The sequence below is a fragment of the Corvus moneduloides genome, chromosome 27, assembly GCF_009650955.1.
Source record: "Corvus moneduloides isolate bCorMon1 chromosome 27, bCorMon1.pri, whole genome shotgun sequence".
NCBI classification, from domain to species: Eukaryota; Metazoa; Chordata; class Aves; order Passeriformes; family Corvidae; genus Corvus; species Corvus moneduloides.
In genome coordinates this window covers 945,216-970,768 of record NC_045502.1, presented here as the reverse complement: position 1 = coordinate 970,768, position 25,553 = coordinate 945,216, and the positions used below count along the sequence as shown (strand labels likewise).

Sequence of the window (25,553 nt, the reverse complement as noted above, 5' to 3'; positions counted from 1 at the left end):
ATTTTCCCTTCTTGTTGCTACCCCGGATCCCGGGATGCTTTTCCACAGGGTGATTCTGCCCCCCAGGTGCCCCATCCGCACATGAGGATCTCCCCACAAGGGCTTTTCCCCCAAGTGATATCCCAAATCCCAGATCCTTCCTTCCACGCTGGCTGTGGTGGGGACGAACACCCTCCAGCCCAAGGCCAGGGGGTTCACCATCCCCCGTCCCCCTCCCCAAAACCCCGGGGAGGCTTTGCCATGGGTTTTGGGAAAGGCCTTGACAGCGGGGACCCCGCGGCGGTGACTCAGGGATGCCGGGGGTTGCGAAACAGGCCTGGGATGGTTTGGGAGACGCCTCCGCGCAGCCCCGCCAAGCCCAGCCGCCCCGGGGAGCCCGTGGGGGGAACAAGCCACGGCAGCGTCTGGCTTTGCGCGGCTGCTGACCCGTCAGGCAGGTTTCCCGGAGCAGGAGCCCAGCCGGAGCGAGCCGTCCAGCGCCGGGAATGCCCCTCCGCCCGCTCGCAGGCTGAAGGAGCCCCCGGCTCTCTCCTCGCCACCGCCGGAGCCATGCGGGCGGCCGGGCTGCTGCTGGCTTGGGCGCTGCTGCACCCCGCTGCCACCCAGCCGTGCCACCCCGCCAGCCCCGGCGGCGTGCTCCGCTTCACCGACAGGCACGCCGAGATCCGGGTGCCCGCGCTGCACCGCGTGCCCAGCTCGCTCGATCCCCTCTACGGCCTCGTCCGGCGCTGCCTGGACCTCATCCAGCAAAACCCGCTGCCCACAGGTGAGCCCCGAGCCGGGGAGCCGCGACCCCGCTGCGGCGGGGGCCGGGACCTCGGGGGGTTTGCTGGCTGCAATCCCGGCGCCCGGAGTGCTCCAGGGATCCCGAGGGGTTCAGGAAGAGGATTCAGGTTGGGGGTGCATCGGCTGGGACCAGTGCCATGATTATTTTTTGCAGAGCTGCTCAGGACAGCCCTGAATGACCCCGGCTCGGTGCGGACGTCGCAGGTGAGCCGGGACATGGGGCGGGGGATGCCGTGGGGACGTTTTCCACCTGGCACGGGGCACCTGGGCACACGGAGCACCCCGAGCTTGGTGCAGAGGTGCCGACGAGGCTCTCCCGTGGCGCAGGTGGTGCAGTACGAGCTGGGCTATGTCGTCTGTGCCGCGGTGGCTCTGCTCTTCACCGTGGCCGTGCCGGTGGCCGGGATGTGTTTCTGCTACTGCCGGAGCCGGCGGCGGTGCGGGGGCCGCCTCCGCGCCCACCGGCGCTCGCTGGGCTGCCGCCGCCGCTGCCTGCTGGCCTGCCTGTCCTTCACCTCCCTCATCATCCTGTGAGTCCCCCAAACCACCCCCAAAACTCGCACTGGGTGGGGGGAACCGTGTCCTACGGGACGGGGAGGCTCTGCCTGACAGCCCCGTCACCGCCTGCTTATTCCCGGCAGGATCAGCGTCACCTGCGCCTTCGTCACCAGCCAGCGGGTGAAGGGGCAGATGGAGCCGGGGCTGGGGGCCGTGCCCTCCACCCTGCGCACGCTGCGACAGCACCTTGCCAATGTCCCCCAGGTGGGTCCCCGAGCGGCCTCGCCCCCGGCATGGGGCGCTGCCCAGGGATGGCCGCGTTTCCCCCAGGGCATAGTTTGGCAGGCAAGAGGAGGTGACGTGGCTGCATTAAAAACGAATTTTGAATGGCAGCGTGGGGCTCCCTCCCCTCTCGGCGGCTGCTACTCCCGGCTGACCGGCTCCTCTTTCCTGGCAGGGGGTGCAGATGGTGGTGGACAAGTTCGAGGTGCCCCGAAAGCAGATAATCTCCGACCTGGGTGGTAAGCGCCGCGCCGGGCAGCACCCCGAGCTTCCCCCGGGGATGAATGAGGTGCTGACGGGGCGCCGGTGCCTTGCAGGGCTCAGCCGGAGCGTGGGGCTCTCCATCCACGCGCAGCTCAAGGCCATGACCTACGCGGCGCTGGCGGACCTGCAGGACAGGGCCGGAGGTACGGCCGGAGCGCGGCCGCCCCCGGGACCGGGGACGGGACCGGGACCGGGGCCGAAGCCTCGCCGGGGCAGCCGAGCGGAGCAGCGTGACCTAGCCCTGGGCTTTCTCTTTAAGACCTACAGACCTCGCTGCACCATTTACAGATTCTCGACAGGACGGCGCGGGCGCTGGCGGCGGCGCGGGCCGAGCTGGAGCCGGCGCTGCGGGAACGAAGGCGCCGCGTGGTCGCGCTCCTGGACGACCCGCGCTGCACGTCCTGCGCCAGCGTCCTGGGCAGGGCACAGAGCCTGGAGCTGGGAGCCGACTACGGCAAGGTGGAGTCAGGGCCCTGGTCGCCCACCGTCACCTCCCCATCCGGCTGCCCCGGGGCTCACGGGCTCCTTCTTCCGCTCCCAGGTGCCGTCGGTGGAGAAGGTGTTGAAGGCGCTGGCCGGCCTGCCCCGAAGTGACTTTGCGGAGATGATTCGCCAGGTTGGAGGGTCGGGGTGAAGCAGGGGGGGGTCCAACACCCGCAGGCAGCTCCGGCTGAGCTGCTCAGCACCCCCTCTTTCCTCGCAGGGCAATGGCACCTTCAACTCCATCCCAGAGCTGGCCGTGGAGAGGATGGCGCAGGTCATCCAGGGTGAGTGGAGCTGCCACAGCGAGTGGGGACATCCTCCACGGGGCGAATCCCAATTTGGGGACATAGGGTGGGATGCAGGGACCATCCACCCCTCCAGCACAGCCTTGGCCCCGCAGATCTGCGGGACGATTTGACCCGCACGGCGGAGAAGGTGCAGTCCATCGCCGACAGCTTCCCCTTCCCCGACTACACCCGGCCCGTGAGCGAGGCCCTGCTGAAGGCCGAGGACCGGAGCCAGCCGTACCTGCGGGAGGCGGAGCGCTTCGAGCGGTACAGGTGACCCTGGGAGCAGGACGGGCTGCAGGGGGTGCAGCGGAGAAGGGCCCTGAGCCCTCGCCGAGCCCCGGGTGCCTCAGCCCCACATCTCGAGGCTGTGCCCTGCTGCTCTTCCCTCCAGGTGGATTGCGGGCACGGTGCTGTGCTCCATCATCCTCCTCATCCTCGCCTGCAACGTGACGGGGATGGCCCTGGGGGCGTACGGGCTTTCCAAGCGGGAGGACCCCAGCGACTACGAGTGCCGAGGAGAAGCTGGCGCCAAGTTTCTCCTGGTGTAAGCGTCTCTCTGGGTGCTGGGGGGCCATTCCATCTCACACCCCCCCAAAAAACAAACCAGAAGGGTAAAGCCAAGGGAGGGACTGGGAGCTGTCCCAGCGGAAAAGCTTTTGAAGCCACCGCCTGCGCCGGCAGGTTTGGGAGAAGCTGCTCCTCCCTGGGAGCTGGCAGCTCCCGCGCCCCGGCCCCGCTGCCCGGCACACCCCGCTCCCAGGGCCCTGCCCAGCCCGGCGTGCCCGGGCTCGGGAAGGAGCCGCGGGGCTGCAGCTGGACCGGCAGGTCCCTTCCTGCCCGCTCGGCTCTGCAAAGCCGCCGCCGGCGCCTCCTCTCCCTCTTACAGCGGCGTGGGCTTGGCTTTCCTGTTCTCCTGGCTCCTCATCCTCCTGGTTTTCGCCACCTTCCTGGTTGGGGGCAACATCCATACGCTGGTTTGCAGGAATTGGGTCAACCAGGAGATTTATAAGGTGGGTGGCCACACATCCACCCATCGCCCCGTAAATCTCTGCTTGGGTGCATCAAAACATCTCCAAAGGCTCTGTGTTCTCCCCCTAAACCGGACTGGAAAAGCCCCATCCTAGACCAGAAGACTAAGTTTAGGATTAGCTCCTTGGATTTGCATCATCAGCTGGGAATTGCCCTTGTGCTGTTAATTCGCTTCCTGCGGGATTGCTGCTCCCCGGTCCTTGGGGATCCCTGGGGTGCTTGGGGCTGGCAGCGCGGTGTGATGGGGCTGAGAGAGGGATTGGGGGAACGGGAATGGGATCAGGACTCTTCCCAAGGCAGTGCCACACACAGGCGGGTCCCAGCACGGGGCTGTCCCTCCAAACACACCCAGCGAGGCTCCTCAGTGGGGAACAGGCAAATAAAAGCAGAATTAGCTCAGGCTGGGATGAGCCACCCCAGGATGCACCTGCAAGGGCAGAGAACCCCCAAAATCACTGCTGGGAACACCTGGGCCTTACCCTGACCCTGTTTCTCCTCCTGTTTGTCCCAGTTCATTGACACCCCAGGGAATCTCCCTCCGTCCATGAACCTCACTCGCCAGCTCAACCTCAGGAGGGACTCCAACCTCAGCTCCGCATACCGGTGAGGGTCGCAGGAGCTCCCCCGTGCAGCGGGGGTGAATTTGGGATCACTCTGCCGACGTCCCTCTGCCTTTCAGGGAGTGCAAGAGCGGCGCGGGGCTCTGGGAGGTGCTGCAGCTCGACAGGTCCTATGACCTGGATGAGCACCTAAAAACCCCCAAGGTGAGGGCTGGCTCCACCCAGGGCCCCTGGTAGCGGCAGGGGGACGCAGGAGCTTTACTGGGGTTACTGGGAACGCTGCAGATTCCCTGGTCTGATCCTCACAGTACACGGCTGATTTCCAAAAACGCCTGGGCGACTTCACGGCGAACCTGGGGGATGTCAGGCTCCTCCGCAGCGAGGGCAGGCAGGACCTGGAGACCTTCGCCCGCAGCGGAGTGGACGAGGTGGACTATGGGCGCTTCCAGGAGGAGGTGAGGGATGCTCACAGCGAGCTGGACCCCACTGCAGGATGTGTCCCACACCGGGGCCGCCTGCCAGGGTTGGATTTTGGGCAGCCCCCAGCTCGGTTTTCCTGCAGATGAAAAACCCCGTGGTGCAGACCAGCCTGCCCGGCTTGGCGAGGAACCTCGAGGGGCTGCAGAAGATGCAGGTGAGCGGCAGGACGGGCGGTGGGGATCCCTCGGTGCCCAGGGGGACACCCTCACCCCGCTGTCCCCCCACAGAGGAACGGCACGGTGGCCGGGCGGCTCGCGGCGGAGGCGCGGGCGCTGTGGCAGATGCAGAACTCCACGGTGCAGTCGCAGGAGGCTTTGGTGGTGAGTCCGTGCCAGGCTGGTGGCAGCGGTGCCGCTGGCACTGCCCGGCGGTGTCCCCCTGAAGGGGACAATGGGGCTTTTGAACCTTTCTCACTTCTCTGTCACACAGGCAAAGCTGGGGGAAAGCGTCCAGTTCCTCTCCCGCTTGGCACCTCACCTCAAGGTACTCGTGAGTCTCTTCTAGCCCCAAAAATCATGAGGTGCCCCGGGGGTCCCATCTGCCAAAAAAACCAGTTGCAGGGTAATGGGACAGCCCGGAAAAATGCCAGCCAGGAGAATCGGTCTCCTTTAGTGATTGGATTTGCTGTTGCAAATCAGAAATCGCCCTGCAAAGGTGTTTTCCTGCTCGGGGCACAGCCCTCTTTCCCTGCCCTCCAGCAACCAGACCCAATTTGAAAGAAACCAGACCCAATTTGAAAGAAACCAGACCCAGTTTGAAGCTCGGCAGTGCTTCCTGCACCCCCCGGGCACCCCTCCCGCTGCTCTGGGCCCTAAAGATGCCCTGTCCTCCCCGTGCTTCCCCAGGAGCGGGTGAAGAGGACACTGGCCACCACAGCTTCGGTGGAAGCCCGGCTGCCCGTGCAAGCCCAGCAGATCCTCCGGCAGGTGAGGCGGGGCTGGATCAGCCATCGGGGGGTGCAGAATTCCCACAGCCGGACGGAAAGAGTGAGAACAGGGCGCTGCAGGAGGGCACTGGGAGCCTTCAGTCCTCATTTCCCAGCCTGACATTAGCCCGGAGTGGCTGGAGCGGGGCTGGAGCCGGGCTGGGAAACGCGGGGATGGAGCCGGGCTGGGAAGAGGGGGCTCTCCCTCCATGCTGCCTTCCCTCTGCCCAGGAACTCGGCTGCTTCACCAGGAAGGAGCTGCGCTACTTCACCCAGTACCTCAACTGGGTCGGGCAGACGGTGAGCGCTCCCCTTCACCCCGCGGGGATTCTTGGGGCGCAGGAGCCCCCACGGATCCCTCATGGATCCCCGAGCCGAGGCGGCAGAATGCATCCCAGGAGCCAGGGGTGGGCTGATGCGTTGTCCCTGCTCCTTGTTCCAGCTGAGGGAGGACGTGGCTTCGTGCCAGCCGCTCGCCACGGCCCTGGACAATGGGCGGGTCATCCTGTGCGACCGCATCGCTGACCCCTGGGTAGGGATCCCGGCCCTCCATGGGGGTCCAGCGAGGACCCACGGGAGCACCAAGGCTTCCCAAAACCCTCCAGAGCCCGGGGGCTGCCCGTGCCCTCCCCGCACGGCTCAGCCCCGCGGCGTCTCCTTGCAGAACGCCTTCTGGTTCAGCCTGGGATGCTGCACCTTCTTCCTCATCCCCAACATCATCTTCGCCGTCAGACTCACCAAACACTTCCGCCCCATCCGCAACCGGCTCATGTGAGAGGCGGGCGGGGACGGGGGCACACGGCGTCGGGGGCACACGGGGAAGGGGGCACACGGCGTCGGGGGATGTGGGCTCCTCCCTGACCGGCTCCCCGGGCTTTCATCTTCTCCTTTGCAGCTCTACGGGCTCAGAGGAGACCTGTCCCTTCCACATCCCCCGTGTCACGGCGCTCAAGCTCTAGGACGGGGCTCTGCCGGGTGCGGTGCCCCAGGAGCTCCCACAAACCGGTGCCCAAGCACTGCAGGGCTCCGGATCCCTCTGTCGCCTCTCAGGGCTTTGGATCCCTCTGACGTCTCTTCCTCGGTGTCCTTTGGGGTCTGGCGTCTTTCCCGAGTGCGGGGCGCCCGGAGATCGGGATCCCTCTGACATCTCTTCCTCGGGGGGCTCCCGGAGCCCGGCTGATCCCGGCTGGCAGGGGAGGCTCCCCCGGCTCTCCCTCACCACCGGCGCACCCCTCGCACCCCACAGGGAAGGGCGCCCGCCGCTGCCCCACCGCAATTCCCCACTCCCGGGAGCTCCGGGCGCTGTGGGGCGCATTAAAGCCCTCCCCTGCCAAAGCTGCCGCCGGCTCCTTTGTTGGTGCCCTCCGTCTTCCCGTTGTCCGCAGGGCACCGTTCTGAGGGGGCTCAGGGGATAAGGGGAGCCCACGGCTCGGGGGGCTCTGGGGATGAGGGGGTCAGGGGCTCCAAGGCTCAGGGGTTGCCACAGCCAAGGGGATTTCAGGGCCGGGGGCTTTGGGGCCAAGGGGGCCGAGGGCAGAACTCTGGGGCGGAGCGGGGCTTTAGGGCTGGCGCTGTGGGGCCGAGGGGGCTTGGGGTCTGAAGGGACTCTGGGGTTGAGGGGACCCCATGGCTTGGGGTCTGAAGGGACTCTGGGGCTGAGGGGACCCCATGGCTTGGGGTCTGAAGGGACTCTGGGGCTGAGGGGACCCCATGGCTTGGGGTCTGAAGGGACTCTGGGGCTGAGGGGACCCCATGGCTTGGGGTCTGAAGGGACTCTGGGGCTGAGGGGACCCCATGGCTTGGGGTCTGAAGGGACTCTGGGGCTGAGGGGACCCCATGGCTTGGGGTCTGAAGGGACTCTGGGGTTGAGGGGAACCCATACCTTGGGGTCTGAAGGGGCTCTGGGGCTGAGGGGACCCCATGGCTTGGGGTCTGAAGGGGCTCTGGGGTTGAGGGGACCCCATGGCTTGGGGTCTGAAGGGACTCACGGGGACTCCAGGGCTTAGAGGGGCTCATGGCTGAGAGGGGCTCTGGTGCAGAGAAGCTTCAGGGCTGAGGAGTTGCCACAGCCAAGGGGGGCTTTAAGGTTGAGGTTATGGCTGAGGGGGCTCCAGGACTGAGGGGGGTCCATGGCTGAGGGGGACTCTGGGGCTGGGGTTGTGGCCAAGGGGGTTCTGGGGCTGAGGGGGCTCCAGGGCCGAGTGGGCCCCGAGGTTGAAGGGTTGCCACAGCCGGGGGGGGCCTCAGGGCTGGGATTGTGGCTGAGGGGGCTCCGAGGCTGAGGAGGCTCCAGAGTGCTCCAGAGGGGTTCAGGGGCTGAGGGGGCCCTGGGGCTGAGGGGTGACACGGCCATGGGGGCTCCAAGGTTGGGTCTGAGGTGGCTCTGGGCTGAGGCGGCTTTGGGGCTGAGGGGTGACACGGCCATGGGGGCTCCGGGGCCGAGGGGGCTCTGGGGCTGAGGGGTGACACGGCCATGGGGGCTCCGGGGCCGAGGGGGCTCTGGGGCTGAGGGGTGACACGGCCATGGGGGCTCCGGGGCCGAGGGGGCTCTGGGGCTGAGGGGTGACACGGCCATGGGGGCTCCGAGGCCGAGGGGGCTCTGGAGCTGAGGGGTGACACGACCATGGGGGCTCCGGGGCCGAGGGGGCTCTGGGGCTGAGGGGTGACACGGCCATGGGGGCTCTGGGACCAGGTCTGAGGCGGCTCCAGGGCCGAGGGGGCTCTGGGGCTGAGGGGGTGACACGGCCATGGGGGCTCCAGGGTTGGGTCTGAGGTGGCTCTGGGGCTGAGGGGGCTCTGGGGCTGAGGGGGCTTTCGGGCTGACACGGCCATGGGGGCTCTGGGGCCGAGGGGGCTCTGGGGCTGAGGATGTGGGTGGACCAAGCCCCTGGCAGTGCCCCATGGGACCCCCATCCCCACCCCCCGAAGAACCAGGGCACAAACACCCTCCCATTGCAGGGCTGGGGGCCCTCCTAGCCTCGGGGTGCAGTTAATTAGAACCTGATTAGAGCTTAATTAGAGCTGGGGGCTTGGGGCCGAAACTGCGGGTCAAGGGGGGCTTGACTATGGGTACAGCCATGGAATGGTGGAATGGTTGGGGTTGGAAGGGACATTAAAAGGTCATCTCGTTCCGTCCCCTGGCGTGGGGAGGGGGCTCTTCCCCCCATCCCAAGGAAGCCCAGGCAGGGCTTTGCCTCCCAGTTTTTGATTTAGTGTGAAATTCCTGCTTTCCATTCAGATCCTTCATCCCCCGATTTCACAGGGCTTTGCCCAACCAGCAAATTATTCCCAAAATCCATACGGGAGCCTGCAGATCCACCAAATGAGGATTTCCCTCCCTGAAACGCTCTCTCTTTGCCAGCCAGGAGAGAGAAACGCCCCGTTTGGATGCATTATTGAAAGGCTTTTCCTGCCCGCAGCCAGCAGCGGTGAAAACACCTGGTTTATGCATTATTGAGGTAATTGCTGCCCGCAGCCAGCTGGTTTTAAGAGGTTCCTCAGCCTGCAGAGGTCAGCATTGGAAAGGCTTTTTCCAAAGGGATTTAGGGAGCTGAAATCCTGAGGGATTTCTGCAGGAACCCCCCCATCCCCAGGGGTGTCCTCAGCCCACCTGGAACCCATCGGATGACATCAAAAATCAGCGTTAAAATGGAATATTTTGTGGTCAGAGGGCGTTGTGGTGTGTGGAAAAGTGATGCTCTTACCTGGGATTCAGTCGGGAAATGAGATGCTCCCAGCTGGATCTGAAGGCCTGAAGTCACAAAATTCTGACATAATTAAAAAGGAGAGGTTTGCCTTATTTTTACAAACCCCTCTCTGCGGCAGCCCCGCGTTTTAAACGCTGTAAAACCCACTTGGTGGTGCAGGAGAGCAAAGGGATTATCCACTTTAAACGTTAAGTAACCTAAAAGCAATAATATTTACCGGCTTCATCCACTGATTAAAGCAATCACAGAAACAAACCCGGAGTCGTTTTGGTTGGAAAAGGCTTCTGAGGTCATCAGATCCAGTGGATTTGTGAACAAACGAGCTGGATTCAGCTGGATCTTCCTGAAGTTATTCCTTGCGGCTGGGTCACAATAAATAAGAGATAGACAACAAATAGCAGAGGAATTCACCCCGAAATAAACGTTTGTTATAGATCACCACCGAATATCCCTGTCCCTTGCCTGGAATGTGGGTGGATTAAAAATGTGAGGATCTTTGAGTTCGTGGTAAATCACCCACGAATTATCCAGAAAATTGTCCTAAACCAACCGGAGGGCGCTTTATTTACAGGGAAAAACAATAAAAAAGTGAGGACAAGCTGGGTAATGATTCCTCACCTAGAGCAAGTCAGGATTTATGATTAACATCCAGTCCCTCCCTCACAAAGGCACCTTGTCTCTTCTTCATGACTTTTTGATATTGATAAATAAATTAATAAATACTGATAAATTGATAAATTAAACACTGAAAGTAGCTCATTTCCAGCTCCTAAATGTATTTTTTTATGATTTGGTGTCTCCTCTGTCAGGGTTTTTTTTCCTATCTCAGGTTGTCTGGATCTGTGTTTTTGAGGGGTTTTTTTCTATCTCGCTTTGTGTGGATCTGTGTTCTTTGCCTTCTAAGGACTGAACTGGTGTTGATTAAACCACTTCCCTTCTCAAACCTCCCCTTGGAATTCAGCCCTTGGGACACCTCAGCTCCCTCGTGCTGTCCCTGCTGACCCCGGGAAGGGTCTATAATTAATAGGTAATCAATAATTCACAGGGCTGCCGCTCTGGCAGCTCTCCCTGCTGGGCTGGGAGCTCTGCTCAGCCCAGGTGCTGCCCACCGCCGACTCCTATTTCAGGACACAAATGGTTCTTCTCTATTCCCGGAACTAAGGAGAAATGCAGGAAAAGTCCGGCCAGTTTTGCAGGAATCAGCTTATTCCTGGGATTATAATGGCATGCAGTTTCACCATTCTTATTCCACTTCCCTCTATTTTTCTCCCCATTTCTCACTGAACACCAACCTCCTTTTCTTCCCCACAAAAAGGATCTGTGACCTCTCCCATCTGTTTTTCTCATCACCCCCTAAATACAGCTCAGGGAGCTCAGCCACAAAACAGCTGCCATGGAGAGTTGCTCGAAATGTCATCCCCATCCCCAAAATGTTCTTTTTAGAGCTGTTTGTGCAGCAGAGCTCCAGCAACGAGCGAGCGAGGGAGGGAGGAGATCCCAATTCCCAGCTCGATTCTGTTTAACCTCGGCTGAGGACTTGGCGGAATTGTACCAAACTTCCCATTTTTTTTGAGGCGTGGATTGATTCCCTACTGACTCCTTAACCCAGGCTCCCAAACGAGCTCGGCTTTGTGACAAACCAACTCCCAGAGCTTTCGCTCCCATTTTCCATTGTTTTTTAACATGGAAACTCCCTGGATTATTGATGCCACAAAAATATTTTGGAGGCACGGAGGTTCCAGGCCTGAACACAGCCAAGAAAACACCCTGGGAGAAACGATCTGGGCTTTATTAATCCGATTAATTCTGATTAATGCTGATTATTATTTGCTATTTAGTGGCTGTGGACGGGGCTTTGCCTCCAGGGTGACCCCGTGCTCCCAGCCCTGACCCGCTGCTGTGAATGCAAAGCCAATTTCCTTCATTTTCTGTACTTTGACCATTGTTCTGTCCCCAGAGTCCCTCTGGGCTCGCTGGGAAAGGTGCTGGAAGCCAAGCCAGGGGCCAAGGTCGCCGGAGCTGCTGGGAAAAGGGCACGTTCCAGTCGTGTGTGTCAGTGAGAATCAGCTTTAGGGACAACTGCAGGGAGAGGAAAAGTTCTCCTTGCCCATCTCTGGGGCAGAACAGCCCTTCCCGAGCTGGGGTTTGCCCTCTGCTGCTGTGGACTCCCAGCCAGGTTTGTTTTCATCATTTACAAGCCGTTCTCCTCCATGCTCTGGAAGCACCACGGCATAAAAACGCTTTGCAGCTTGTGCTTGATGCCTCTGGATTTTTCCTCCTGGTGGCTGACGGCAACCCCCAGCCCTGAGGAGACTGCGGGCTCCTTCCCTTGTAATTCCAGCTCTCTGCACAGATTTAACGTGACTCTAATTGCCCCGGAGCTCTCCACGCAGGCCACGAGCTGGGAGTTGCTTTGGAAAAGTTGAGGAGATAAAATCAAGGAGAAATCCTGGGGGAGAATTGTCAGCGCTGCCGCCTCCACTCAGCCCCTAAAACCGGCACATCCCAGCACCACGCTGTGCTCACTATTAAATAGTTTTTATTTATTTTTATTTTTATTTTTGTTCTTTGTTTTTATCCGAAATATTTCCAGCTGGGGGAAAAACCCCCCTCATTTCATCCTTCTCCTCACCCCTGTCAAAGCTCAGCTTCCTCATCCGTTCGCGGGGCAGCCATTCCCACCTCATAATCCCGGCTCGGAGGCAGGAATATTATCGGGAATTTCCAGTGGTGTTGGCGCAAGGCGAATGAAACCTCGGACCTCAGGGAAGCCGCCTTGGAAACGCCTCCGGGGAGACGCTGCAAATCGCAGCTTTCCCCACATAAAACCCTTCCGAATCCCGGCTGCCTTCGAGCTGCCGCGGGGGGACCTCCCGGCTGCTTCCGAGCGCGGCTTCTTTGCACCAGCTTCAGCTGCCAGCGCCGCTCCTGCATCCCTCGCATCCCTCTGTAGCCATGGAAACGGCCACGGGGGAGCGCCGTGCCCATGACAACCCCGCGGGAGCCTCTTGAGCATCCTCAGAGCAGCTCCAGCCTCCGCCTGGGCTTTTCCTCGTGCCAGGCTGCGGCTGTTGGCTCGTCCCTGCTCCCGGGCGGGTGATGGCAAAGCTTTTCCTCACGGGCAGCTCCCCCGCCGGGGTAAAAGGGCAGATGTGACATTTAGTGCCGGGGTATTTGGTGTCTGAAACTTCCCTGGTGTCTTAAGAAAGACAAACTTCGTAAAGAGCCTTTCAAGTGCTGCCTTAGGGGACGGAAAAGCTTTGGACCGAGTCGTGTATGGTCTGGGGTCAACATCCCGGCTGGAAGATGCTCCAAAATGGATGGGAGGGTGCCCATCCCTTGGGAAGCTGTTCCAAGGGGTTAAAAATCCTAATGGATGAAATCCTGGCCCGATTTCCCCCCCGACCCGCATTTCCCAATCCCGGTTTCTCTGTTGATTCTCATTTACACTCAGAGCAAAAGAGGGTGGAACCCCATAAAGTCCCGGCCCCTGGAACTCTTCCCATGGAGGGAAAGGGGGAAATCCGGGTGGAAATTTATTCACCAGCTCGGCTAAGAGGATTTACACGTTGGGTTTAATCATATCCTCAGTGAGCTTGGGAGGTGGAAACCAGGTCAGGGCAGGGAAAAGCTTGTTGTGTTCTCAGGTGAATAAACAAGGCAAAGACCCGGATCAAAAGTAGGTGTATCAAAGAAAAAGTGTGACTTTAAAAATACTATAAGCTTAATTTAAAAATAATTTTTAGAAGTTATTTCTCCATCTTCAACCTGGCTCTTGTTTCAGTCTGTGTCGACTTGGTTTTTTTTAAAATAAAAATCAAGTCGTTACCTGCATTTCCTGGCATTCAACTTTCACCCACAGCCCCTTTTCCCAGTGGGAAAACTGATTTTTTTCCTGCCCCTTTCCCAACTCAGCCCAGCCAGGAACTCACGAGAAGCACCAAGAAGCGCCCTGTGTCCGTCACACCTCCAAAATTTAAATGCACCAGCCCGAATTTCGACACGTCCCTACAAGCTCTGAGCTCACCGTGACACATTCCGGGCTCGGAGCGATTCCCCCGAGCAGGATCCTGGATGATTGATGCCAAAACAATGGGGACGGGAGCGTCTGAGCCCAGCCCGGGTTATTTTTGAGGAGGTGACCTCAGCGCTGCCGCCTGATGTCATCCAGCGTGCCCCCACCGCGGCTCCGAGCTCGGAAAGCCCTTCCAGGGGATCGCGAGTTAAAAATAAACGGGAGAGAAGGAAAGGAAAAGAAAGGAAAACCTCCCGGTGAGTCATGTGTGCCGAACCTTGCCGGCAGGGAAAAAAAAATAGGGATATTCAGCTTTTCCTGCCAGGGAGCCAGCTGTGGGTAATGGAATTTCGGGGAAGTTTATGGGAATTCTAGGATTTCTGGGAGAGAGTTCGTTCCTGAAGCTTTAGGGAGGAACACGGCGCTTTAAAAGGGCTCGAACGCCGGGTCCCTGCCGGAGCAGAGAACAGATTTATCCACTCAAAGGACACAAGGAGCCCTTTCTGGGAAGGCTTTTCCCAGAGACAGCAGGGAATTGTTGGTGTCCTGCAGCAGCTGCTCCCAAGGCACTGCGAGAGGTTATTTTTAAATCCAACACCGGGCTGAAACCAGAGCAGACAGCAAACATCATCTTGGAACGAGGACCAACTTCTCCCATCGGTTAATCCAGATAGAGGCTCAAATACACAAACTCGATATTTTTTTCCCTCGCTTCAAAGCACTTCTATTATCAGTTTTTATTCTAAAAAAAGGAAAAAATTCCCAATGAGCTTTTTAATGCTTTTTCTTTTAATAAAAGCTGTTATTTTCCCTCCTAGCACCCAGGTGATGCCTGGGAGAGGTCAAAAGCACATTTTTGGGAGCTGTGACCCATCCAGGTGATCTGCCAAGGCCTCGATGCCTCACTGGGAAGGCATCAGGGAAGGGAGGGTCCTTCCCACCCCTAAGGAGCTTACGAGTGCCCCTGCCTGGAATAGCAGCGAGCCCAGGAGCGGGGTTATCACAGCCCTAATCAGATTGGAGCAGCTGGGCGGACGTTTCTAACCCCAGGGATGAACATTTATAACCCCAATGGATGAACATTTATAACCCCAATGGATGAACATCTATGACCCCAAGGATAAACATTTATAACCCTGGGGATAAACATTTTTAACCCCAATGGATGAATATTTATAGCCCTGTGGATAAACATTTTTAACCCCAATGGATGAACATTTATAACCCCAATGGATAAATATTTAGAATCCCCATGGATAAACATCTTTAACCCCATAAATGAACATCTTTTACCCCAATGGATAAAGATTTCTAACCCTCTAGGTGAACATTTCTAACCCCATGGGTGAACATTTTAACCTGAATGGATGAACATCTATGACCCTATGGATAAACACTTCTGACCCCGTGGAGAAACATTTTTTACCCCAATAGATGAATATTTTAACCCCACAGATGAACATTTAGAGCCTTTTAAAGGCCTTGTCTAAGAGTGAAGCTCAGCAGGATGAGTTCAGCCCCCAATATTTCCTATTCCAGCGGCCGCTCCTGTGGAACAGAAATGAAAATAAATTAATTTGGCCGATTTGCTTCCTCGAGGATCCGGATTTGTCTCGGGAGCACAGCGAGGAAAATTTCTGCCCGATTTGCTGTTTCCTGCCCCAAACCCACCTTCCCTGGTCCCTCTGGGGAGCCTCCCACAGAGGGAAGATTCCAGCAGGATCCCGGGGCCCGTGAGTCACATCTGCCCGTGGATCCCGTTCCCAAATGACATCACCGAGGGAAGCAGATCCACATGGACAGCACAAACTCTTCCCCAGCACCACGAGCCATAAACTGCTTTATTTTTTCCATGAGCTCCTTGGCTTCTCTACAAAGCCGCCCCTGGCCAAGGAGAAAACCCCTCTGGAAGCAGCGGGGGGTGCTGGATGGAAAGTTTGGCCGGGCGGTTTTTCCCCTCCGTGATTTTCCTCTCCTGGCACGTGTCTCTGGGATTAGGGACATGCTGGGACTTCTCCTCCTCCTCCTCCTCCCCACCGTGGGTTACGTAAGCGGTGACTCCCTGGAAGGGCACGGAGTCAACGTCCTGCTCGTGCCACCCTTCCCTCCTGGCCAGTTTCCCTGTGCAGAAGAGGCTGAAATCGAATCTCTCCTCAGAATCGGGGATGGTTTGGGTTGGGAGGACCTTAAATCTCACCCGAGGTCAGGGACGGCTCCCACTGGCCCCAAATACCTTTTGTCCATGTTTGAGCCCTTTTATCTTGTTCTTCACTTCGTACAGGAAAACTTCAGGGTGTCAGGAGCAACGGAGAAATTCCGTCCGTGAGGGGTGAAATCCTGCGGTTGAACATGGAGTGGTGATGCAGGTCGAGATTTCCCAGGGAAAAGCCCTTCTGCCACTAAAAAAGGGGTAAAAATGACATTTCTGCCACTAAAAAAGGGGTAAAGATGACATTTCTGCCACTAAAAACGGGCTAAAAATGACATTTCTGCCACTAAAAAAGGGGTAAAAATGACATTTCTGCCACTAAAAGTGGGCTAAAAAATGACATTTCTGCCACTAAAAACGGACTAAAAATGACATTTCTGCCACTAAAAAAGGGCTAAAAAATGACATTTCTGTCACTAAAAATGGGCTAAAAATGACATTTCTGTCACTAAAAACGGGCTAAAAAATGACATTTCTGTCACTAAAAATGGGCTAAAAATGACATTTCTGCCACTAAAAAAGGGGTAAAAATTATATTTCTGCCACTAAAAACGGGCTAAAAAATGACATTTCTGCCACTAAAAAATGGGCTAAAAATGATATTTCTGCCACTAAAAACGGGCTAAAAAAGACATTTCTGCCACCAAAAACAGGCTAAAAAATGATGTTTCTGCCACTAAAAACGGGCTAAAAATGACCTTTTTTCCTCTGGAAGGAGAGCTCTCTGCAGGGAGCCCAGCCCAAGTGAGCAACGAAGGTCTCACCACAAAAAAAATGCAAAATATCCTCATAAAACCTCAAATTTTTAATTACACACTGAGATGGGAAAACAACAGCATCGCTCCTCCCAGCTGGGAAGGAAGGGCCGCCAGGGCTTTTGCCACTGGCCCTCTCTGTCCCCAGACTGGATTTTCTCTGCTCTCATCCAGGCAGGAGCCAAACATCACCTTCCCAAGAGAATTCCGAGGAGTTCTGCTTCGGAGGGATCATTCCAGGGTGAGTATTCCATCAGAGAATAATCCAGGCTCTGCAGAACACACCTCATCAGCCCTCTGGACACGCTTGCTCCCGATTATTTTTCCCCTTGGAGGGTTTGAAGAGGTTTCTGCGTGAACTGGAAGTGGAATTTGAGCTCGAGTCCGGACTTTTTGCCGTCTCCAGGGAGCGAGGGAGGAATGGAAACAGCCCCTGGGACTTCACCCCTTCCTCAAACCCCACCAGATCACCCCAAAACCGTCGGCAGTTGAACACAGAATGATGATGCAGGTCAAGCTTCCCACACAGTGCAAGGAAAAGCCTTTCTGCCAATAAAAATGGGCTAAAAATGACATTTTTTTTCCTCTGGAAGGAGAAAAACCCCACCAGATTACCCCAAAACCAGCTGGATGCCTTCCCCGCCTTTGCTGCGACTCGTTCTGCAGGCAGACCCGGAGCTGCGTGAATAAAAGCGTTTTGCATGAATTAAAGCAATAAAAAATGACACAGAATCAATGAAGGAGATGAACCTTCCTCCCTCCCCGGTCCAGCATTAAACCAAAGTCAGCTTTTTCCGGCCGTTAGGAGGAAAACTCATCCCATTAATGATTTCTAAGCTGGCACAGGGCCTGTTGCGCTATTTCCAGTGTGAATGAGGAAGGGCCAAGCCTCCAGAGGAGATTGATGCAGCTCCTGCCTTGAGGCTGAGAGAAATTTCACCCTGGGATGCAGAGAAACCATTAAAGAGCTGCTGTGGATGCACTGGGCGGGGCACAGAACTCCCACAATAAATTAAATATTCATTCATAATCCATAGGCTGCTCCTGCTTGTTTTGTGGCCGGGGTCTGATGAAAAATGTCTCTGTTTCTGCAAACAGAAATGCTGTTTCCAGAGAAAAAAAATGGTTTCGTTTTCACTGTTCGCCAAGCCACAGTTTCCAGTAAATACTCTTTTCGGATAAATAATTTGCCATTGTTGTTGTTCTTCTGGAGTAAATTATGACAGTAAACCCCTGATTTTTAGATTCATGCAGGATTAATTCATCCCAACCAGCCCATTCCTGGTTTACTTTTATTCTTTTGCTGGCACGGGGTTTGGATTGCCCATGGGTGAGTGTTTCAACCCAAAGCAGGCAATCAGGAGCCATCTGCACACAGAACAAATCTGCCCTGCAGGACAGAGCTTCCCCAGGCCCACAGACCTTAATCCTGCCTATTTCATCTTCTCCTGCCCGGGTTAATATCCGTGTTTTGCCAGCACAGCCCATTTCCCTGCCAGGCAGAAATGGCTTTCATTTATTTTAACATGATCCAGCCAGATGGATCCCAAGGCCGTGAAGCATCAGGGCAAAATCCATTTTTACAGCCAGGTGGGCTCTGTGGTCCAGGATGGCCGTTCCTGGCCCGGCTGATTTGGGCAGCAAAACCTCGGGAGGGTTTTGGTGTTAAAATCATAAAATCTTGGAGTGGTTTGGGTTGGAAGGGACCTTAAAGCTCACCCAGTGCCATGGGCAGGGACACCTCCCACTGTCCCAGGCTGCTCCAAGCTCGTCCAGCCCGGCCTTGGGCACTGCCAGGGATCCAGGGGCAGCCACAGCTGCTCTGGAAAACCCATTCCAGCCCCCTCCCAACTGCCACAGAAACCTCCCTGGATTCAAACTGGTCCATTGTAACCCCAAAAGTTGGGAACCACCCCCCATTCTGATCTTCAGCTCTCTGTTTATTCCAGCCACGTATTTTCACCCTTTGAAAAAGCCCCAGCTTGCCATGAGCATCCCGCAATTGTTAATTTTCTTCTGAGGCATTTCCTCCCATTAAACACCGGGATTCCTCGACATGAAGTGAGACTGTGGGAGTGAGTTCTACTCCTCTGGAGGGAGACAGGTTTGAAAGACAAATTCGTCCTTTCTCCCACAGGCCTGAGCCGGGTTGGTTTCCTCTCCATCAACCCCCAGAGCAGCTCTGTTCCACGGGGTAATGGATGATGGATAATGGATAATGGATAATGGATACTGGATAATGGGTAATGGATTTGGAGCTGCAGTCAGCAGCTGCTAAAAGCATCCTGCCCTCTCCCAGAGCCTCGACCATGAGATTCCCAACCCACCCCATTGATATCCTCCAGTATCCAGGTGCTGCAATTTCCCAAGGTTTCCAAATCAGCCCCAAACCCTGATATTTCTTCAATTAAAAAGAAAAATCCGAGCACTGTGATTTTCCAAGGTTCCCAGAACAGCCTCAAACCTCATCGTTCTGTCCAGTGTTTCTTCAGTAAACCATCGGGATACTGCGGTTTTCCAAGGTTTCCCAACCCAGCCCCAAGCCTTGGCATTTCTTCAGTATAAAATCCAAATGCTGCAAAATTCCAAGGTTTTCAGATCAGCCTCAAACCCTGATATTTATTCAATAAACCCATCCAAGAGCTGCAACTTCCCAGGATTTTGAAATCAGCCCCAAGCCCTGGTATTTCTTCAGTGTAAAATCCAAATGCTGCGATATCCCGAGACGTCCAAACCAGCCCCACATCCCGCCGATTCCACCGGTATTTCTTCAACAAACCATCAAAGCACTGCGCTTCTCCGAGATCCCCAAACCAGCCCCAAATCCTGGTGATCCCACCAACATTTCTTCAAACCACCATCCAAGCGCTGCAATTCCCCAGCAGGCCCCACACCCTGAGATTTCCTCCGTTTAAAATCCAACCGCTGCAGCATTCCAAGATTTTTGAAACAGCCTCGAACCCTGGTAATTCTTCAACAAAACCATGGGAATGCCGCGATTTTCCAGGCGCTCCTTTGGCTGCCAGAGTGGCTTCCCGTGCCGGGGAGGGGACGATTTGGGGTGAAGCCGGGCTTTGCGGGGAGCTGGCCGCGGTATTCCCTGGGGAAGGGGCTGGAGCTGGCCGGGCTCTGCGGGGCTGGGCTGCGCCAGGAGGCGGCTCCTCCTTGTCGCTATTTATTCCTCCGCGGAGCTCCGTGGCTGAATCGCCTCGGAGCGAGCGGTGCAGCGAGCTCCCAGCCGGTGAGTGCCGGGGAAAGCGGGGCGCAGGGCCTTCGGGAGGGAGAAACCCAGAGGCGAGGGGGGTTTCAGCGCCGAGCGGCATCGCGGGGGCGGGGGGCTGCCTCTTTCGCTGCCATCGCCGCCTAAAAATAGACATTTCCAGCGTCTCCTTAAAAGCCAGAGCTCTGCTCCTGCCCGGCGCTTGTTTACTCAGCGTTTATTCAGCGCTGGAGCTGGTGGGGAATTTCTCCTCCGAGGGTTTTGCCTTTTCCCTCGGCTGCCAGCTGCTCCCTCATGGTTCGGGGGGTTAAAAGAGAAAGGGGTTGAGGGGGAGATTTCTAAACCCAGAGGTGACATTTTCGGGGAAATCCCGATTTCATCGCAAATTCCCAGAGCCCCAGCCCTCAATTTTCACCCCCTCCAGGGGCCAGGATATTCCCAGCATCGCCGAGCATCTTCCCACCTCCACCTTCCCCACCTCCCTTCGCTTCTTCTCCCCCGTCCCCGAGGTGATTTCCACGGGTGTTTTGGCACCCGGATGTTGTTTTTTCCCCTCCAAACCGAAACCTCCTCCTTGCCAGCCCCGAGCACGTAATTGCTGCTTGCGATCGCTCCTCGCAGCCTCCATTTTCCGCTGAGGGAGCTCGGAGTTCCTCCAGCTCTCCAGCGCGGATACAAATCCCGCCGGCACAAACCACCTGAATTAATTTCTCATTTCCAGCATCCGCCAGGAGGGCGGATATGGGGGAGGAAGGTTAGAAAGCGTCGGGAAAAAAAAACAAACCAAAAAACGCCTGTGAAGCCTCTCGATCTATAATTTAGTATCGATATCACGGTCACGCCAGAAATGTCATTTCCGAGCACAGGGATCCCAGCTCCGGGCCTGAGGAAGCGGCTCCTGACCCCATCCGTGGTTTGTGCCAGCGAATTCATTTATTTGGGGCGAAGCTCCGCGCTCGCTAATTAGCGCGGTGCAAACGAGGCTGCGCGCTGCTCATCAGAGCTCGGCTCTAAAGGAAATTAAGAGGAGCAGGGCAGCGCTGCCAGGCGCTGCAATGCTCCAAGATTTCTGAATCAGCCTCAAACCCTGAGATTTCTTCAATAAAACCATTGCGGGGCTTTGCCAGAACCCCTCTTTTCAACCAGGGGCTGATTTCCCCCCCTCGGAACTCACAGCGGGGAGCGACATCTCCAAAAATATATTTTAAAAGTGGCCGGTTTGCTGATTTTTCCTCCTCCGTTCTGAATTTTGCCGAGCACCCAGGGAGCGTTCGCTCGTTTGGTTGTTTTTCCTTGCCTTTTGGCTATTTTTAACCCCCCTGATCTCATCCCTGCCCCCAGCGGGTGGGTGCTGCGGGGTGAGGGAGGCAGCAAGCCCGCTCCAAAGCGGGTGCCTTGCGCCCAGATTTTTCCATGGGCAAGCCTGGAATTCCTGCCCATCACCAGGGACAGGCTCGAGCATCTCCCCTGCATTTTTATTTAGGCCTCTTGCGAACGATCCCAGCCGGAACGCTGAGCTTAAAGGGCTTTGATTCAAACATTTCTGGACATAAAACCAGATTTTGGGGGCGGGAGAAAAGGAGACAAAACATCGTTATCTGAACGCAAAGAGACGAATTTGCTTTTTGTGGCCTACAAAGCCATATCTAGGTTGGAACAGAAGAATTTCTGGCTTAAACAGGGGCTTGTTTGGCCTCTTTGGAGCATCTCGGGAAAGCTCAGCACCTCCTGCCCGCCCTGAGGTTACTCCTGGGGTGACCCCATAGGAAGCTGCTCCATTAATCGCTGCAGAGCACGAACATTTAGGACCCGAATGGAATTGTTTCTTGCTGCCAGAAGGCGCATGCAGGGGTGCTGTGAAATGCCCACCCACACTGAGAATGCTTCTCTCGCCCTCCCCAGCAGGCAAGGAGGGATTTTGGGGGATAGCTCAGCCTCGGGCAGGGTGGAAAAACCCTTTTCTGTTGCTGCACTCGCGTGCTGAACGCGAGGGGAGCAGCAATTCAGCGCCTTTGGCATCGAGGGGAGGCACCCGGAGGGGTTTTGCAGCCTGGGAGGTGTTTTCCGAAGGTCTTTCCAAAGGATTTGCAGGGATCGTCCAGGCGGGATTATGCACACAGGGAGGGAAATGGCTCGTTAAAGGGGATTTCAGCCTTGCCAGCCCTCCAGGCAAAGGGGGAGATGCCTGGCGTGCCCCCGGAGTGCCAGCAGCCAAACGCTGAGTCAAGGGATGTTCGCAAACACATTGAACTCCAAAAATGCCGGTTTTCACCTCAGGCCTGTGGCCCCTGAACAGGGATTTGGGCAAAACGCGCTGAATTCCGGCCTCTGGAGAAAGCAAGCGTCCGGGGCCAGGCTGGGCGTTGCCCTCCCTGCAGCACCGAGGGCCCAAAAGCTTTGGGATTGGGCTGAATCCGTTCACGGCATCGATCCTGGCACAGCAGAAATCCCATTTCTACCCTCAGACTGGGCAGGGCAGGTTGGTTAAGCGGGGTTTTACCTCCCAATCAGGTGAAGCATTTTCTCCCCAAAGCTTTTCTTTCACTCCTTAAAACTGCCATTGCCGGCAGGGGTCCTGTTGGGGGATAGAGATAAATACATATATATATGAAATATTTTATATCTGTGTATAAGTGAGGCGTTTTTGGGGACACAAACACGCATTTAGTCCAAAGCTGTTTATTCTGCAGCCGGATTTAAAGGGAGCAGCTGAGTTTTATGTGATGCAGAAGTGAGGGAGTGTTGAGCCCGGGGGTTTGTGCCCCTGCCCTGACGCTGTCCTTGTCCCCACAGCCATGGCCAGGCTCCTCGGCACCTGCTGCCTGCTGCTGCTGCTCCTCGGCGTCTGCACCGACGTCGCCTTCTCCAAGAAGGGCAAAGGCAAACCCGGCTGGGGCACGGGGAGCCACCGCCAGCCCAGCTACCCCCACAACCCCGGTTATCCCCACAACCCCGGTTATCCCCACAACCCGGGCTACCCCCGCCAGCCCGGCTACCCCCAGAACCCCGGCTACCCCCACAACCCGGGCTACCCGGGCTGGGGACAGGGCTACAACCCGTCCAGCGGAGGAAGCTACCACCAAAAGCCGTGGAAGGCCCCGAAACCCAAGACCAACTTCAAGCACGTGGCGGGGGCGGCGGCGGCGGGGGCCGTGGTGGGCGGGCTGGGGGGCTACGCCATGGGCAGGGTGATGTCGGGGATGCACTACAGCTTCGACAGCCCCGACGAGTACCGCTGGTGGAACCAGAACGCCGCGCGCTACCCCAACCAGGTCTACTACCGCGACTACCAGGGCCACGTGCCGCAGGACGTCTTCGTGGCCGACTGCTTCAACATCACCGTCACCGAGCACAACATCGGCCCGGCCGCCAAGAAGAACGCCTCGGAGGCCGGCGCGGCCGCCAACCAGACGGAGGCAGAGCTGGAGACCAGGGTGGTGACCAAGGTGATCCGTGAGATGTGCATCCAGCAGTACCGCGAGTACCTCCTGGCCTCGGGCATCCGGCCGCACCTCGCCGACGCCTCCCTCGCCGCCCTCCTGCTCCTCGTCCTCTTCGCCCTGCACTAGAGCGCCCCGGGTCCCGCGGCTTCGAGATGTCACCCGTGTCCCCGTGGGGTCCCCCCGGCCCCCCCGTTCTCGCTTGCGGTCGTTCTTGGTGAAGAGCCCCTGGGGCGCTCCCCGGAGTCTCCGGTTTAGGCAACGGGATGCAAATTTCCTTCTCCGCCCCAACCAGGACAGGACAGCGCTGGAGCCGGATGCCCGAAAACGTGGCCTTCACCACCTCCTCCTCCTCCTCGGGGTCACCCCGAGAGGGACCAGGCAGAGGGGAGCTCTCCTTGGCATCCCTGCGAGAGCGTTTCCAAAAATCCTCTTCGCTAACAGGCAGGGTTTTATCCCCTCAGTCCCGCTGCCACCACGCCCTCCCTTTCCCTGGGGTACCCCAGCACCTCTGGGGATTTCGGAGGGGCAGCTGTGGGGTTTTCAAGCTGCCAGGCTGCAATTTGAGCCCTTTAACCCCAAAAACCCCTTCCCCATGTACATAAGGAGCTGCTGCTCCGCACCCTGCATGCTGCAAAAACCTCCTGCAGCAGCACACCAAAAAAAAGTCATTTTTTATTCCCTGCCACTGCGAGCCTGAAGCACCAGTCAGTCTTGAAAGGCAGAAAGCACTGCTGAACGCCCCAAACACCCCCAAAACGGTGTGTCCCAGCCCGAGAAAAAGCTATTTTGGATGCTCTAGGTGACAAGTCACGTTCATGCTTCAGCACCTTGGCCTACAGGACGTTAAAAATGCAGCAAAAAGGATTCTCAGGGGGGTCGAGCACAGAGCAAGAGACTGAAATCAGCTAAATCACACCGGACCAGCAAACAGCATCAGGAAAAACGGGCCTGGGAAGGGAGATGCTTAAAAAACATCACATTTGTGAGTAATTCCTCTGACCTGTGGAAGCAATGGGTGAAATTCTTGCTTCTCGTGTGCTGGGTTGATGCCAGGCTGGGGCCGAGCTGTAACATCCGTGGCGCTGCGCTTGCCGAGCCGAGCTCTGTTTAATATCTCTCGTGTATTTTTTGTTTTTGCAAGGCACTGAATAACACTGTCCTCAATTAAATTTGTTTTGTTTTGGTTTTTTTGCATTGGTGTAAGCTAAGTGAAGATATATTATATATTAAAATATATATATAAATATATATAAATAGAAAATAAACCTTTCAGGACACCCACCGGAAAAGCAGGGCTTTGAGGTGCCCCGTACTTTGTGATACGCGGATGTTTTGTAAACCCGTCACGGTGCATGCCCGGAATCTGCCGTGCTGAGCCTTTTCTAAGTGTTCCACGTCTGGTACAAATTAAAACGGATAAAGCCAAGATGCCCGGCAGCCTCCTTCGTGCGACAGCCCCCGGCCGGCCCCGCGGAACAGAAGCGGCATTTTCCGCCCTCTCTGTGCCCCCTCCCTGGCCTGAGGGAGCCTTTGTTCCCTCCCAGCGCCGGATCTGGCGCAAACCCCACAGTCCCAGTTAACTCTGCTCCTCCCCTGCTCCCACTGATGGCATCGCTGCAGTCCAACGAGTATTTTCTGATTTCTGTCTAATTCCAATTTCTGCCTAATAAAAGAGTTTTTACGTTTGCTGTTTCAGTGGCGTTAAGCCCGACCCAGGCCCTGCCTAATCATGGAATGGTTTGGGTTGGAAGGGACCTTAAAGCCCATCCAGTGCCACCCCTGCCATGGCAGGGACACCTTCCACTGTCCCAGGTTGCTCCAAGCCCCAATGTCCAGCCTGGCCTTGGGCACTGCCAGGGATCCAGGGGCAGCCCCAGCTGCTCTGGGAATTCCATCCCAGCCCCTCCCCACCCTCACTGGGAGGAATTCCTTCCCAATATCCCATCCATCCCTGCCCTCTGGGAAGCCGTTCCCTGTGTCCTGTCCCTCCATGCCTTGTCCCCAGTCCCTCTCCAGCTCTCCTGGAGCCCCTTCAGGCCCTGGAAAGGGTTTTAAGCTCTCCCTGGATCCTTCCCTTCTCCAGGTGAGCACCCCCAGCTCTCCCAGCCCGGCTCCAGAGGGGCTCCAGCCCTGGAGCAGCTCCGTGGCCTCCTCTGGACTCTCTCCAGCAGCTCCACGCGCTCCCGCTGGGATCCCAGGGCTGGGGGCAGCGCTGCAGGTGGGGACCGAGGGGCAGAATCCCCCCGGAGCCTCTGCCCACGCTGGGGATCAGCCCATGCTCGATGCAAATCGGTTTCAATGTGATTTATTTCCATTCATTTGCATTTCACAACCGGAGGACCCATCCTCCGACAGCCCCCGCTCTGAGGCGCTGCAGCCCTGCAGTAGGAGGAAAAATTCCCCCAAAAGAAGGAAGGAAAAGACTTCACCCCATGCAGAAGATGGAATAAAAACCTCCCCAGAAGATGGAATAAGAAACCCTCCCATTTTCCGAGATGAACACATGGATATTTCCAGGAAGAGGCTTCCAGCCCTTGCCCCGTGACCTCCCCTGGGGAGGGTTTGACCTCAGCAGCAGCAGCACCATAAAATACTCATTTTTAACCC

At 57.0% G+C, this 25,553-nt stretch overlaps 2 protein-coding genes and 2 long non-coding RNA genes across 4 annotated transcripts; 3 read left to right on the top strand and 1 right to left on the bottom strand.

Moving 5' to 3' along the window:
• The first annotated feature begins 382 nt into the window (after positions 1–382).
• On the top strand, positions 383–6,935 carry PROM2 (prominin 2). The gene is made up of 23 exons (XM_032092083.1): positions 383–766; positions 941–990; positions 1,114–1,316; positions 1,428–1,548; positions 1,742–1,805; positions 1,884–1,973; positions 2,090–2,289; positions 2,372–2,446; positions 2,534–2,597; positions 2,714–2,873; positions 2,995–3,147; positions 3,490–3,613; positions 4,144–4,235; positions 4,312–4,396; positions 4,501–4,647; positions 4,755–4,826; positions 4,900–4,992; positions 5,102–5,155; positions 5,518–5,598; positions 5,829–5,897; positions 6,040–6,129; positions 6,262–6,368; positions 6,493–6,935. Exons 1-23 carry the CDS (start codon positions 550–552, stop codon positions 6,554–6,556), a joined length of 2,475 nt encoding a protein of 824 aa, XP_031947974.1. The 5' UTR covers positions 383–549; the 3' UTR covers positions 6,557–6,935.
• A 6,521-nt stretch (positions 6,936–13,456) lies between these two features.
• Positions 13,457–15,847, top strand: LOC116435629. The gene is made up of 2 exons (XR_004236805.1): positions 13,457–13,576; positions 14,138–15,847. It is a non-coding gene; the product is annotated as an uncharacterized LOC116435629 (long non-coding RNA).
• Positions 15,133–15,870, bottom strand: LOC116435621. The gene is made up of 2 exons (XR_004236797.1): positions 15,517–15,870; positions 15,133–15,440 (listed from the first exon to the last, which is right to left on the bottom strand). It is a non-coding gene; the product is annotated as an uncharacterized LOC116435621 (long non-coding RNA).
• A 3,549-nt stretch (positions 15,871–19,419) lies between these two features.
• Positions 19,420–24,641, top strand: PRNP (prion protein). The gene is made up of 2 exons (XM_032092106.1): positions 19,420–19,524; positions 22,297–24,641. The coding sequence occupies exon 2, from the start codon at positions 22,299–22,301 to the stop codon at positions 23,070–23,072; it is 774 nt and encodes a 257-aa protein (XP_031947997.1). The 5' UTR covers positions 19,420–19,524; positions 22,297–22,298; the 3' UTR covers positions 23,073–24,641.
• Positions 24,642–25,553: the final 912 nt, after the last annotated feature.